The following is a 14,623-nucleotide window of genomic DNA, read 5'->3' on the forward strand; positions in this document are numbered from 1 at the left end:
TACCACTAATAATACTGTTACTAAGATAGATACTAAAATGATAAATTTAACATAAATCTAACAAATTTACTCAAAATCAACTATCAGAAATGTATTATTCTTTAAATATTTAAGGAATGTATTATATAAATAAGAATGTAGGACCGTTTATATCAGTAGAGTAAAGATAACAGTCCATATATTGACCTTCTTTTATGTCGTTGTGTTAAACAAAAGTGCCATTTGTATTGCATTTAGAAAAAAATATTAATAATGTTTAGTTTGATCATAGAAAGTACAGTTATGTATAAGTTTGGAATTGTATATGAGTGCATGTGTTTGTTTTAACTTGTGGATTTGTGCCCCTATCAATGTATGACGTAATGATACCGCCAATTAGAGAACAGTGAATTATCAACTGGACCAATGTTGCATAAAACCTGTACAAGCAGTCTAGAGTCCTTAGCGATCCTGCTTCCCACCTAACTCTGCCTGTTAAGTCCAGAATACAAATCTCAACCTCCACGATATGAATCATTTATTTCAAGCATACTGGGTTTATATACCAACCAGACAGAATACATCGTAACAATAAAATAGGAAACAACATTTGTACAAGATTTAACCAAATGTGGCTGTGAATAAGTAATTGACAGACTGGGAATAACTCAAGAATGGTAAATTGTATTATACTAGTCTATAGGTCAAAATGGAGCTCATAATAAGAGGGACACGAATATGAATGGTTGAGTTACTTAATAATTATACAATAAAAATATACGTATAGTATTGGTCTATAAATGGTTCCCAAAAGTTACCATTCATTATTCCCATCAGGATATAACAGTGTTGGTTGTATCATTGAGATAAACACAAAGTGATAGAATGATTGTTACAGTGATTAGATTTTAACTATTGAATATATATTATATTGTCATTCGTAAATATGAATGTTGTCTCTACATATGTGGTCATTTTTGAAGTATGTAGACAAAACTAATTACATAATAACGAATCGGTTACCAATGCAAACCTCTATTTGTTGTATATATATTTGTTTATGTTGTGTATACTTAATAATTAATCTAATACATATCAGTTTATTGGTCATTCAATATTCCATTTTTTTCTCAGTAAGCTCAACAGTCAATAAATATCAGTATGATTTAAATGAGTACTGATTTATATACTTTTTAGTTGAAGCATAGTGATATTACTCAACTACCGTAACCACAATAGCTAGTACCTAATGATTTGAATTAGCAAAGCATCGATGACTGATTGACTATTTGAGACAGAATTTGATCCAATTAATCAGTTATAAGAAATATACACATAGATTACTCTAAGTTACTGTATTACATCATTACAACCAAATGAAATTACGTATATGAATAACCAAACAATCGAAATAATATAGTTAATCAGAAAGATTAAGAATTGAGGGTTTGGTTTGAAAAGACCGAATGAAAATGTATGTATGATGTAATACTAACATAGAAGATGTAGATTAAAGTAACAAGTTAATGGATCTGTACGACTATGATAGATCCTTAGCCATATTATCCGACATTCTAAATCGTTGATTACAGTCTTCCTCCAACGTACTCATACTCTATCCAGCGTAGCACGTGGAGGTAAGCAATATGTAATAGCTATTCACAGCCTCATAAACCAATTTACCGTCTTCGCGTAGTAACCTGTGGCAAACTTCCAAGCTGCTCAGCTGATAGTTTTATTATTTACGAACTATGCTTCAAATATACCTGTCATCAGAAGCCTATATTTTCTATTTTGCTAATCTGTTTCATAGCCATAGAGTAATACGAAGTGAAGTGTTACTCAGTATACTCACTCTTTGTTTGGCAAACTGACATATCGCCTACGACTCGAGTAATTCATGTTAGGGAAAGATAAGCTAGTTTTTTGAGATTTTTTTGTGTTCCACTTTTTATAGAATTCTATTACTAAATACTGGTTCGTAGATTAAAAACCCACTGGCTTGATTTCAGTTTGAGTAGTATTCTTGGACTTTATTTAACAGAAATCAAACTCAAAATCTATTACATTAACTTATAATCAGGATGGAACAAGGACAATTACTTTATCAAAATAATATGAATTCGTGTGTCTCTCTCTTGTATCATTTTAATACACTTATTTGATAATTTGACTTAACTGTCTGTTAAAGTGGATCTATGCAAGTATGTGGCAGATCCTATGTTCCTTATAAACTGATTACTACTGGATAGTAGAAGTATGTTTAACTATTCTGCCATCTGATCTCTTCCAACTCATAATTTCAATTTTTGTAAAGAATAGAAAACAGTCTATAAAAATAAATTATTGATTACTCCAATCAATATGAAACGTTATAATTTTCTCAACAGTTGAGATCATGAGTCAATTGAAGCTAGACCACCACCATGGGAAACCTGGAAGCACTGGACGGCCGTTTCGTCCTGTTGTGGGACTCCTCAGCTTTGCGCATCCACGACCCCGTCTCGCGGGATTCTAACCCAGGACATGTCAGTCTCACGCTAGGAGCTTAACCAACTAGACCACTAAGCCGGCATCCAGCGGTGTCAATGTCTACCATCAACTAATCCACGAAATTGAGCGACACATCCACCATTGTCATCAGTGAGTTACTGTCTCAAAACTGACCCGGTTGAACTCCACTGGTCTCTTCTTCTCACTAGAATTCCAGAATATACCTCTTGAAGCCAGTCACTAGTGAGCATATGTTGATTGGTATCACCTATTTTATCCTCCAATACGAACCAATGAATGTTAATCTCATGATCTGAAATAGAAATATTCTCTTTCATCAAATCTAAAGGCCCTTCGATTTGATCTTTGTCGAAATTGTGTTTTCTATTCACTTACGTAAATGTTTCCATTCTTAATGATTTTCTATATAAAGTCCACTTGTCACATAAGCCCTATCTACAACATTCTTACTGTTCAATAACTGTATAGCACTCAGTAATTTCGTTCATCTATTGAATAAATGCTGCATATAATACCAAGCAATAAGTTTTCATCTAGTATATTGGTCTGTGCTACACAGACAATATGGAATAACCTTAGTCATGTAAAACTAAATGATTCCTTCATCTTCACTCATCAACTTACATTAATTCACATTTTTCTGTAGTTCCATTATGTACTTGTTTTATGACTACCATTTTGTATGTGTATTTATATACATATTAATAATTTTGATCTTTATTATTTGTTAATTGGTGATTCATGGCTTGTTGTCTTTATCTTTCACTATAAAACAATGTACTTTTATTATGTTGACCTTATTCAGTTGGGTTTTTTTTTCTGTCGATTCTCTTTGTCTTCACTTGATTGTTTTCTTTCTCCTCGTTTTTAACCATCATCCGGATGTTCAACTACATTATATATTAAGATATATTATAGGAGTGTATGGAGGGGGTTTGATAGATTATAATTTGAATATGATAAATTATGGTAGACTTGACATTAAGGTTTCATTTAAAATACTACTAATTAAGTGAAATGTTAAATTAAACATAATTTATTATCTGTCCGAACTCAACTCTTTTTGTATACAATCCCAGGAGAATAGTAAAGCTAAAAATTTCGGAAGAGATAAATAGGGGAGTGAAGTTGAATTAAGACGTATAGGTAGGCGCAAACTAACCTGATTAGGGTTCTTGCGATAACTACGATCGGTGTTTGTTGGGTCTTTGGGTGATATGGTTTTTGTAGCGTAGATCCCTTTATATATCTTGAGCTTCATTATCATTCCATTTTTTTTTCATTCTTCTAATTTGTCTCTGCTTTTTGAACAAGTAGTGTCTAGTGTTCAATCTTTCTCATCATCATTAGTACTGGTATTATTTTGACTTGTTTTGTTCTCTACGTGCTTATTTGATAGGACAACATAGAGTAATACATATTACAACTGAGTAGCAGATTAAGTTTAATAAAACTCAAATTAGAAAATGTCATTGTGATTTCTTAGAGGAACTAAAATCTTAAAATTAAAATGTTTGTTATTTTTGATGTTGTTAACTCTTTTCGTCGTATTTCAAAACTACAGCATTAGTGTCTACTACAACTAGTTCAAAGAACACAACACTGAATAAAGCATCTATTTGAGTGGGGAATCTTCTGAATCATTTCAATTCTGTGAATATCTGTACGCTTACTGAAATGAATGGTTACATAAACATTTTAAATCGACTCATAGTAATTACTCACCAAATTGTAGCGTTTTAGTGGCCTGAGATCTGAATCCATTTGGATCGTACATTGATCGCTATTGAAATGTACATGTCGTCAATCCTCGTATAAAGCTTTCGACTTGTGTTGGTGAATAACGCAAACAAATAAGTCAGATACGAGGATGATTTTTTGAATACGTATATTTCGTACAATTGTTAATCGACACAAATGATCTAAGAAACGAAGTGAAAAGAGAGCGAAGTAAAATGACGCTCAGCCGACTCAACTTAACCAAGCGTGAATCTTTATTTATAGTCAGACGAAAATAAGTTACAGACATGTGATGAGTATGAAAATCAATGTACGCATATACGCTCATATAAAAACAGTCAAAGTTGATAGGCTAAAAATTGCCAAGGTCAAAATGTGATTTCAGAATAATGGATAAACTGGTTTGTCCAGAAGCTAGAATAAGTTTTGTGGACTTAACACAGTAACCGACACTACAGTGTTTTTTTTTCAACACTTTAAACACATATTCAAGACAGAATAAATCCATGTGCATCATCTTAACTAATTCTTAATGATTTCACCGAACGTCCTTAATCACTGATAGAGCACAGATACTTTGAAAGTCAGACGATGGAAGGATTATCTGTATAAGAATGTTTTGACAAAGTTTAGTGAATTAATTACTATTACTAACAAGTACATTCATTAATAGTTTCACCAGCTACCTACTTTTTATCTTCCAGTTTTTCTACCTAATTATTTATCTATCCGTTCATTATCTCGTTTGAGTTGATCTTTTTTTCTCTTTTAGAAATGGTCATAAGTATACACATGAAAGTCGTAAACCGCATGCGTGTCATTTCTGTGATAAATCCTATAGTGATTCACGTTCACTTCGACGACATTACGAAAATGCTCATCCCGAAGAGAATGAACGTTGGATGTTATTATGTCAAGCAACAAATGGTGATACAAGTGCCTTATCTATCGCTGCTGCTGCTGCTGCCGCTCTACTTTCCTCATCAGCAGCAGCAGCGGCGGCAGCTGCAGCAGCAGCGACGACAGGGCTTGATGCTGAATCTTCACTATCTCGCGATGGTGGTGGTGGTAATGCTGACGGCAATTCCGATAATGATAACAACGCTTCATCGTTAGCCATATTGAATGCCTTGAGTAATAGTACATCGGCATCATCATCATCTTCAGCTGGCAGTACTGGCGTTGTTTCTTCTGCAAGTGTAAATAAATTAATTGAATTGGGTAATCAAACTGGCCTATCACCTGCTGCATTAGTCGCTTTAGTCGCTTCTACAGGTTCTACATCGGGTCTTTCTTCAAGCTTACAACAATTAGATCGTTCTAATTCATCGACTTGCGTATCTAGTAAGTAACCTAATTGGTGTTCTTATTCTCTATTGCTAATTAAAGTGTCTTTCTTCAATGAAGAGTTATGTTCGTTTTATCATTAAATTATATTTTATTCTTCTTAACACTTTATACTTCAGTAGTTGAGATCATGAGTCAACTGAACCTAGATCACCATGGAAAACCTGAGCGCTTAACCTCTAGACCACCGAGCAGGGCGGCATCATACGGTGTTAATGTCTACCATCAACTAATCCACGGAATTGAGCGACATATCCACTATTGTCATCAATAAGTTACTATCTCACAACTTTATACTTCAGGAAAAAAAGTGTAGTTAGAACATCAAATTGAGACGAAAATATACTTCATTCGAGAGAATGCTAAAGGCAGACATACTAAAACGTGATTTCAACCATTCATAACGCGTCATTAACAATTACACTGTGAAACATTTCGGGTGGTACCTTATTATCAGTTTAAGACTGTGTAGTTATTGCCTAACTCGACCTACGATATTTTCTGGTGTAGGAGTAGGATGGAAGAAACCTTAGGTCTACCTAACCGAAACATGTTATCAGTTCACAAAGTGATTGACTGTTGAATTAGGTTTTATTGTTCAGTGAAATCTACCTGAACAGGGTCCTTACAATTATCGTGACCGATGGTGGACGACCATGACTGTTATGGCTGAAAATAGGTTGCAAACGTGCAAATGCAGTTATTCTTTTTCTTTCTATTCCACGAACATTCACTCTTCTGAAATTATATTGTTTATTCCTGTTGTTTTCTACAACAACTAATAACTATTATTACTTCTACTTCTCTGACATCTAAGTATAAGTAAACTGTGTGGAGGATCTTATAAATTTCATATAACTTTGAGTACCGTACTCGCCAGTCAGTAAAAGTTTGTTGGTTTAGGGCAATTTTTGATTTAGAAAAAGATAAACTTACAAAGTGTAAGGAGTTTTGATTTGTATAATGAATTTTATCATGTGAGTTATTTCTCACACTGAAGGTAAGAGGCTTATGATCAGGGGTTGGGGTTATGAGTTGCGGTATTGAGATAGCTTTGAGTTTTAGGGTTTGGAATTACGACTAAGACTAGGATTTTCTTCACGAACTGACGTAAACGTTCATGCAAAGACTGAGGCTATAAACCATTCTTGCTTCCTAGCCATGTGTGTGTAGGTGGATTTCACTCAAATACACATGAGGTAATATCTGTTTGGTTTTTCTAACGAATTTCATGTTATTCCAAGAACTTACGGGCTACCGTTAAAAAGTTCGAAGTACCGTTTATCATTCTTTTCCTTTGAAATTTAATGAATTTCTTATCGTCATTCTGCAGATCGTTTATGTTTGTTCTAACTCTTCTGTCATGCCTTGTTTGTTGTCTTTTTATGCGTCTTACAATTCCACGCTGAAATGCAATAGCCTCTATCTTTTATCTAATTGGCTAACTCACGGTCGTTCTGCAGATGTCTATTTCGATAGTTTCGTTTTTCTGTAATGATATGGTTTAGCAACTTAAACTGATGTGCATATATTCCATGTCTTATGTCTGACTAAATGACTAACTGTGGAATTATCAGAGACCTAAAAGTTGATATTGGATGGAACAATTTGCTAGAGTTTGGATGTATTATTTCTCAATTCCTTATAAATTTATGTTTGATTATTCTTCCATCTGTCCTTCCTTTTTTAACTCTATCTCCCTCCTTTTAATATATCACTACAATTGACATGAATATTTTAACTCATTTGTCTTTCATTTTGATGAACGTTTGTGAAATATAGGATTTTCCTTCGGTGTACATTAGTGCCTGATATTACATTGTTTATAATCGGTTGATAGCTGACTAACACCTACTGTATTATCACTATCACCGATTTCTTAGATTAACAGACTAATCATAATATTGCCTTATTTTTTTAAATTACTTATTAAATTCTATACACTATTGAATAACCCAATCACTTACTCTGTTTATAAATCAAGTAACAACTCATTCTGAATGATAAAATAAATCTTGCATATTTGTCAGTAAATTACAGCGTAGAAACCATATGATTGCTTTACTGTTATAAATACTAATTACTTCAATTTTGCTGTGAATATTTAGTTGGCAAACTATATGACTTTCAATCATTAAAACTCAAGTTCAAAGTACACTTCATCTATGTCAGTTTAGATAATAGTGGAGTATTACTGTCTCTAGGGAAGAATAGTGTAGCTCAAAGCCGATTTCATAAATCTGTACTTAATCAGTATATGAAATTATCATGTTATTGTTGATTCGTATCTAGATGATATAGAGAGCTTAGTGATAAGACATCGTCTGATAATAAACCAATGTTCCATAGTATTTGGTTTTCAAATATGATACGGTTAGATAATTATAGAAATTATTAAAATAGAGGATTGTGGAGATTGTTGGATTTTTTTAGTTTTACATTGATCTTAGTTAGACAACCATTGGAAACTACAATACACCGGATATCCGTTTAATCCATGAATGGATCTTTTCAACGGTGTACACCGGTGCTTAAAATTTAATCTTCTGAGTTTTCAACCGTTGGTTGATAATTGTAACTACAAAATTTAACAACCCTTCATTAGTCAGTTATATGCAAAGTGGAGTTTGACACATGGACATCAATTAAAGTTGCTCCACCTCATTAAAATAGGAAAATGAAATTGTCAAGGCAAATCACTTCATAAAAAGAATCCATCGTTTGTTTTTTAGTGTTTAAATCCGAAAAGAAATCCCCGGAGTTTAGCATGAAACCGTGACCATAATATTTCAATTAAATTGAAGGTAAAACAAACTTCATCAATGATAATGTATAGTAGTTGGGAACTCTCATAAACTGATCGATGTTAGATACCATCGAATGCTAAATCAATTGTCCGAAAGATAAATGCTTGACGTAAGGAATGATGGTTCTGAGTTTGATCCCTGGAAGTGATATGAATAGAAAGTTCTAAGGAATTCCAAAGTATAATAAAACAAATATCCAATGTTTGTAGGTTTACAATAATTGTCTAATTCAGTTCATTGTAGCGTTATGGTTATCGTCTAATTATACAATTAATAGGCTAGTTTTGTTTTTCTTTAGTCATTTTTTAAATAATCACTTATTTGTATAGTTGTAGTGACATGAAAGCGTAAAATGTCAAATGAAATTGTTTAGTTAACTTATCAATCTGTTTTATTAATATGCAAACACGTATGAATTTGATTCACTAATAAGTTAACATTGTAATGCCAAGTTCATGAACTCTCTCTCTGTGTAAGACTAAAAGATTCTGGATTACGGTCCTTGTGTGTTAGGTTATGTATGCACACTTTCGAAAAATCATAAAGCACAACGAAACAGATTAATTGCTCCCGAATGCCCTGGTACGGCAGGGAGTGGGAAAGTCAGCTCTCACTGTCGAAATGTTCTCATATGGCCACGTGCATACAGCCACTGCCAGGGAAGTCCTACTCACTGCATTCTCGTGGCATTAGTATTGTCTTCGAAATTGAGATGGTGAAAAGCGAATGTCCGGTGCCTTAACCGGGCTGATGGACACGAACAGTTCACTTAGGGGAGTTGGAAAACTCTGATTCCAAATCAATGGTACACATGGGCTCCACTATCCTGAGGAAACAAATGGTGTATCATGACACTGCATCTCCTGACGTTGCTCCACTGTCTTATGGATCAGACCTTTAGGTCGAAGGCTCCGGGTATAGCCTCGTAAGTAAACCGCCTGCTTCGGTCCGCGCACCCAGGCAGTATCATAGCCCACACAAACCAAGTGACTTGTGTGGCTCATATTTATTCGGTGCCTCTTAGTACCAATATTTATGTATTGAAATAAATAAATAAACTGTCCCTATCTGTATTTATTCATGTGTGATTGCTTTTTCCCCCTGCTTTTATATCAAACTAGGTAGTGTTAGCAGTAATAGTGTTAGTTTGTGTTAATGTAAATTTAATCTCATATAGATGTGTACATAATTGTTAAGGTAATTGCTCAGTAAACAAGTTATTTAATACTCTTGAAGTCTTCATGATGTTTTATCGTACTGATACTTCTCTTATCTTTCCAAAACGAAATCGTTATTAGAAACTTTATTGAAGAATAATCTTTAGAATTTAAATTGTGTACTTTTGTGTACATTCACTCCTTCTTCCTTTGTTTACATGAAGTAAATGCACTATTGTAAATGAAATATTGAAATATGTAGATGGATTTAATAAGTGGTCTTTGTTTATTGAGCTCTGTATAATAGTGCTAAATGATTTCAATATTTAATGAACTTGATAATTCAACACTTTCAATCATTATTCTATTGATTCAATACGTGATTGTTGTATATTAGAATGTAATTTTTGTTTGAGTCTTCATTTCAAGCATCTGATATTTTTCCTAGCTGCCTGTTCTAAATATTTCAATTTAGCCTAAACCATTATCCCAGTTTAAAACTAGGAAGGAAGGCCCAGGACAGAGCGGTCTGAAGGATGCTGGTCAGCGGCCTATGTTTCATTTAGAGTAACAGGCGTAAGTAAACATTATCCTAGGTTAAAAACACAAATAGAGGAAAGTTAGGACTTAAAGTTAATTTTCTAGTACTAATTGTACTTTAATATACACAACACTCAATCGATTAACAAATGAAGATATAGCCTAAAGCGCTAAGATGAACACGTCTATTGAACATTGAAAATGTTGCCGATAACGTTCTCCACTTTTATTGTCATTAGTTATGGTCACATGATCTTCAATAAGTTATCAATCCCTGAAATACAAATTAACACAAATACAACGTACTTTGGATTATATGATTTCTATTTGTAACTTATTGAATGAATACATACGTTTTCTATATAAGCCTTATAATTGTCGATACTCCTTTTTGTTGTATGTACTGTCACAACTTGTCTCTTACTTGTTGTTACTATGTTAACCAGACATACATTCCACATCTAATGCAAAAAGTTTGTATTTTAAAAAAAAGTAGAGGGTGAATAATATAGAATTGTCGTATACCAGGGAAAAAACTTCCAATTATCCTAATTTCTTACGATGATAAAGAGTTTTCTTCACTCATCATAATATATACATGTTCGTAAGTATTAGAAACAAAAGAAAAATGAATAGATAGCTATGTGATTATCAAACAATGATTCTGTTCTAGGCTTTTTGATTAGATATCTATTCTATTTCAAGCTAAGGTCTAATTATGGGTTGAATTCAATTGGGCAAAATTTACTCAGAGACTCAATTATTTACTTTAAATACCCGGAAGACAGTTTTTTTGGTGAAGATGCTGACAAAACGCGTCTTCTGATCACCTTGATCAAGAAGGTTCGGTTAGTTTTTCTCACTTTGCATCATATGTGGCCCAGGTAAATTGTCCATTTACAACTTAAAACTCGAGTGCTCTATGCATCAATTAGTTCTGATCGTTAAAAATAGGAAATTCTTAGGCTATTACTAATTGAACATAGATGCCTTCGGAGCGGTCCTTGCGTATTTTTTTCCAAGTTATTTATTTGAAAATTTAAACATTGGTATGACGGGTCACCATATATATATATATATATATATATATATATATATATATATATATATATATATATATATACCACACGATGAAAATGAAGTTATGAAGAGAGAAAGGAAGGTGAACAAAGATTAATGGAAATTAGTATATTAGAGTGAGGTAATAATAATAATAATAATAATAATAATAATAATAATAATAATAATGGGAGTAGCAGTTCAGTTGGGGTAAATCCGACCAGGAAGAATTCTCTGAGATGTCATGTCTAAGCCACTGAACTCAGTGTTTCAAGACGATATATCAACTGAATTATCGTCGCTGTGACTGAACACATCTTGCCGAACCTCTACATTACTAACATGGTGTTGACGCTGGATGTCATCAATCGGTCTGAAACAGCGATGATCGAACACAGAGAGTCGTCAAGCATCCTCAACTTGGAAAGGCTAGGTTTCACAAACACAGAGGAAAATTGCTCTCACTGACGCGTTGTAGATCCAACCTTTTACAACCAGACTAACAACACGAAAGTGCCGAAGATGGCCCAGATTGGTATAAGCTGCTCTGGCTTTCATTATACGTGAATTGATGTCATTTCTCACGCCATCACTAGCAATTATGTAGCTGCTCAGATACACGAAATTCTCGACTACTCCTATCTGCTCACTACCCAGGGTGAGCGCTGAATCACGGTCCTGCCAACCTTGTGAAAGTACTTTGTACTTCAAAGGTGCAATGCACATGCCATACCGACAGACACTAATTACCAACTGATTAAGTGCGGAGTGCATGGTTTGGGTATCATCGCATAGTAAGGCAATATCATCCACATATTCAAGGTTGAAAAGCCTTTCTCCAGGCAACAGATTCCTATCACCATTACCCAGATCCATCAGAGCTGTTTGCAGAACGTCGTCGATAGCAAAGTTGAAGAGGAATGGTGAGATTGGGCAACGCTGTTTAACCCCACTGCTTGATTGGAACAACAGAGTGATATGGTTGTATGCCCTCACTCTACCTGAGTTGTTTGTATATAGGGCTTTCAAGATTTTAGCAAACTTTTCAGGTACACCCTTCTTCAATATACAACTCCGGATAACAGCTCTCTCCAACGAATGGAAGGCAGCCCTGATATCAAGAAACACTACAATTGTTGGCCGGTGATAAGTATGATGGTGTTCTAAAATTTGTTGGAGTGTGAAGATCTGATCAATATATCTTCGACCAGAATGAAAACTAGTCTGCTCCTCATGAGTCAATCTTTCTCGGGTTTTGAACAATCTACGAAGTATGACGAAAGTCAATAGTTTAGACGTAGTCGGAAGTAGACTTATTCCCCGATATTGGGATGTCTGCGATCGGAAGGGAACAGAAAGGAAATCGGAGAGCAATCGAAATATCAACAGAATTGAAGGAATAATTGAGTATATAAATGACAACGCAAAGAGGATTTGCAAATGATGGATTTATTGTATGAATTTCATATTTTACGATTCTGCATTGCACGTAAATTGGTCTTCCTCACCCGAGTTTTTGTTCACTATATCCTCACTCTCTGCTCTACTAGGACTTTTGCGGATATCATCAAACTATCAAATATGCAATGCTAAGTTTAAACTCACGACATTATTTAAATATTGAAAATCTATTTGTAAATTGGTGAGTCTTCATTAGGTGGAGTGGCTAGATCATCCGTTAAGTATTCACAACCGCTACCTACCTCAGCCTTAGATGGTTAACGTTGAAAATTCTGTGGAAGTTAATCTAGAAATTCAGATTACATTGTAAGAAATACGTGCATATGATGTTAAATATTACTCAACCTATGTTTTGATATGAGTAGTTCAGTACTCGCTTACTTTTCAGTTTTTTCAGCTGTTATCGCGTTCATCATAGAAATACATTGCTGTATAATTCCTGTTTTGATAAATTGAATTATTTGTTTAATTAACTAATCACAGAGTAGTGACGGATATCACAATTGTCTAGTTATTCAGCACCGACTGCCCTGACGTGCGATGCTCAAACGTATAGGGGTAGGTTGGAAGAAAACTAGGGGCGGCCAGACCAAAACATAGCACAAATTCATGAAGTCACTGACAAGTGGACTGAGCCATGGTGGTAGGTGTAGACTAGCTGGTAACTCGAACTGATGTACGTACATACGAAGTTCTATGTTGTTACTGATTGATTGACTGAGTCATTTATCACTGATCGGATTCCATTGATCAAGTTGCAATATGTTCGCTAGTCTAACAAAACTCGACTCTTTGTACATTATATTTTGATGTTAACTGGTTTGAGATAGCAGGAAACGTTTAAGAATTCATCAGCAAATCATGCATACAACCTTTAGAGAACTAAATCTTCCTGTGGAATTCGAACCAAACTCAGTCTGAAATGATTCCATGAATATATTCGAATCATAACTGATCCTATTGTCGTCTATCTTCAACCATCTAACATTAGAATTATTTTTTTAAAAAGTTGTTTCATATTGATTTAATTAGTTTCCTTTAACAGCAACAACAACAAAACAGACCCAGACATTATTTTGTCAATTTTGTTTATTTGAACTCTGTTGAATTTGTTTATGACTCTTTTTATTTGTTTATTCATTTTTTCTCTTGCATTATAATCGAAAATTGAGATTAATAATTAATAAAACAAAACCATAATATTAGTTAGTATTAGTTACTTATTTCTGTGACTGGAAACTTCAGTTCTATGGTCACTTCATATATGATACCTTGAATTCAATCTAAAATTACAATATACTTATCTAGGCTTTAAATTTAATGAATGGAATTGTATGTAACTTCATATGATCATCGATGATACAGTGTTTGTGTTTGGTATACTAAACAATGTGTTACGGTGTCCAAGAGGTATTTCGTGGAGTTTTATTGAGAAGACGTGACCAATGGAGTTCAACCGGTTCTGTTGTGAGATAGTAACTCACTGATGACCATGGTGGATGTGTAGCTCAATTTTGTGAATTGGTTGAAATTAGACATTAACACCGTCGAATGCTGGCCGGCTCAGTGGTCTAGTGGTTAAGCGCTCGCGCGTGAAACTGTATTCAAATCTCACGAGGCGGGATTGTGGATGCGCACTACTGATAAGTCACATGCTAGGACGAAACAGCTGTCCAGTGCTTTCAGGTTTTTGATGGTGATCAAGCTTCAATTGACTCATAAACTCAATTATTAAATGTTTTTTGCTCAACTCTGTAGATATGAGACATAAATTTTGTAAGTGAAATCTAGATTGAAGAATAGTATTCCCGTTGCTTGGTTAGATATTAATTCAAAGAGCTAATTCATTGAAACTTTAATTTGTAGCTGATATGACAGTTGCTCTTTGTAGTATTGTGTTGTTTAGTGAAAGCTTTAATTTTCGTCCTAACCAATATTAATAAATATCCATCTTATATTGAATGCAACTTCAGAAATAGATCATCCAACTTAAAGAATCAGTTGATGAGGTTGTGAATC

The 14,623-nt window shown here is 34.1% G+C and overlaps 1 protein-coding gene across 1 annotated transcript in view; it reads left to right on the top strand.

The window, feature by feature from the left end:
• Nucleotides 1-14,623, top strand: part of TRERF1 (ELM2 and Myb SANT-like domain containing 1) — a 103,642-nt gene that overhangs the window by 35,179 nt on the left and 53,840 nt on the right. Inside the window, exon 5 of the mRNA XM_051213621.1 lies at nucleotides 5,006-5,577. Coding sequence (XP_051072947.1) covers nucleotides 5,006-5,577 — 572 coding nt within the window. The remainder of the gene's footprint in view (nucleotides 1-5,005; nucleotides 5,578-14,623) is intronic.

This window comes from Schistosoma haematobium, chromosome 1 (assembly GCF_000699445.3).
Source record: "Schistosoma haematobium chromosome 1, whole genome shotgun sequence".
Taxonomy (NCBI): Eukaryota; Metazoa; Platyhelminthes; class Trematoda; order Strigeidida; family Schistosomatidae; genus Schistosoma; species Schistosoma haematobium.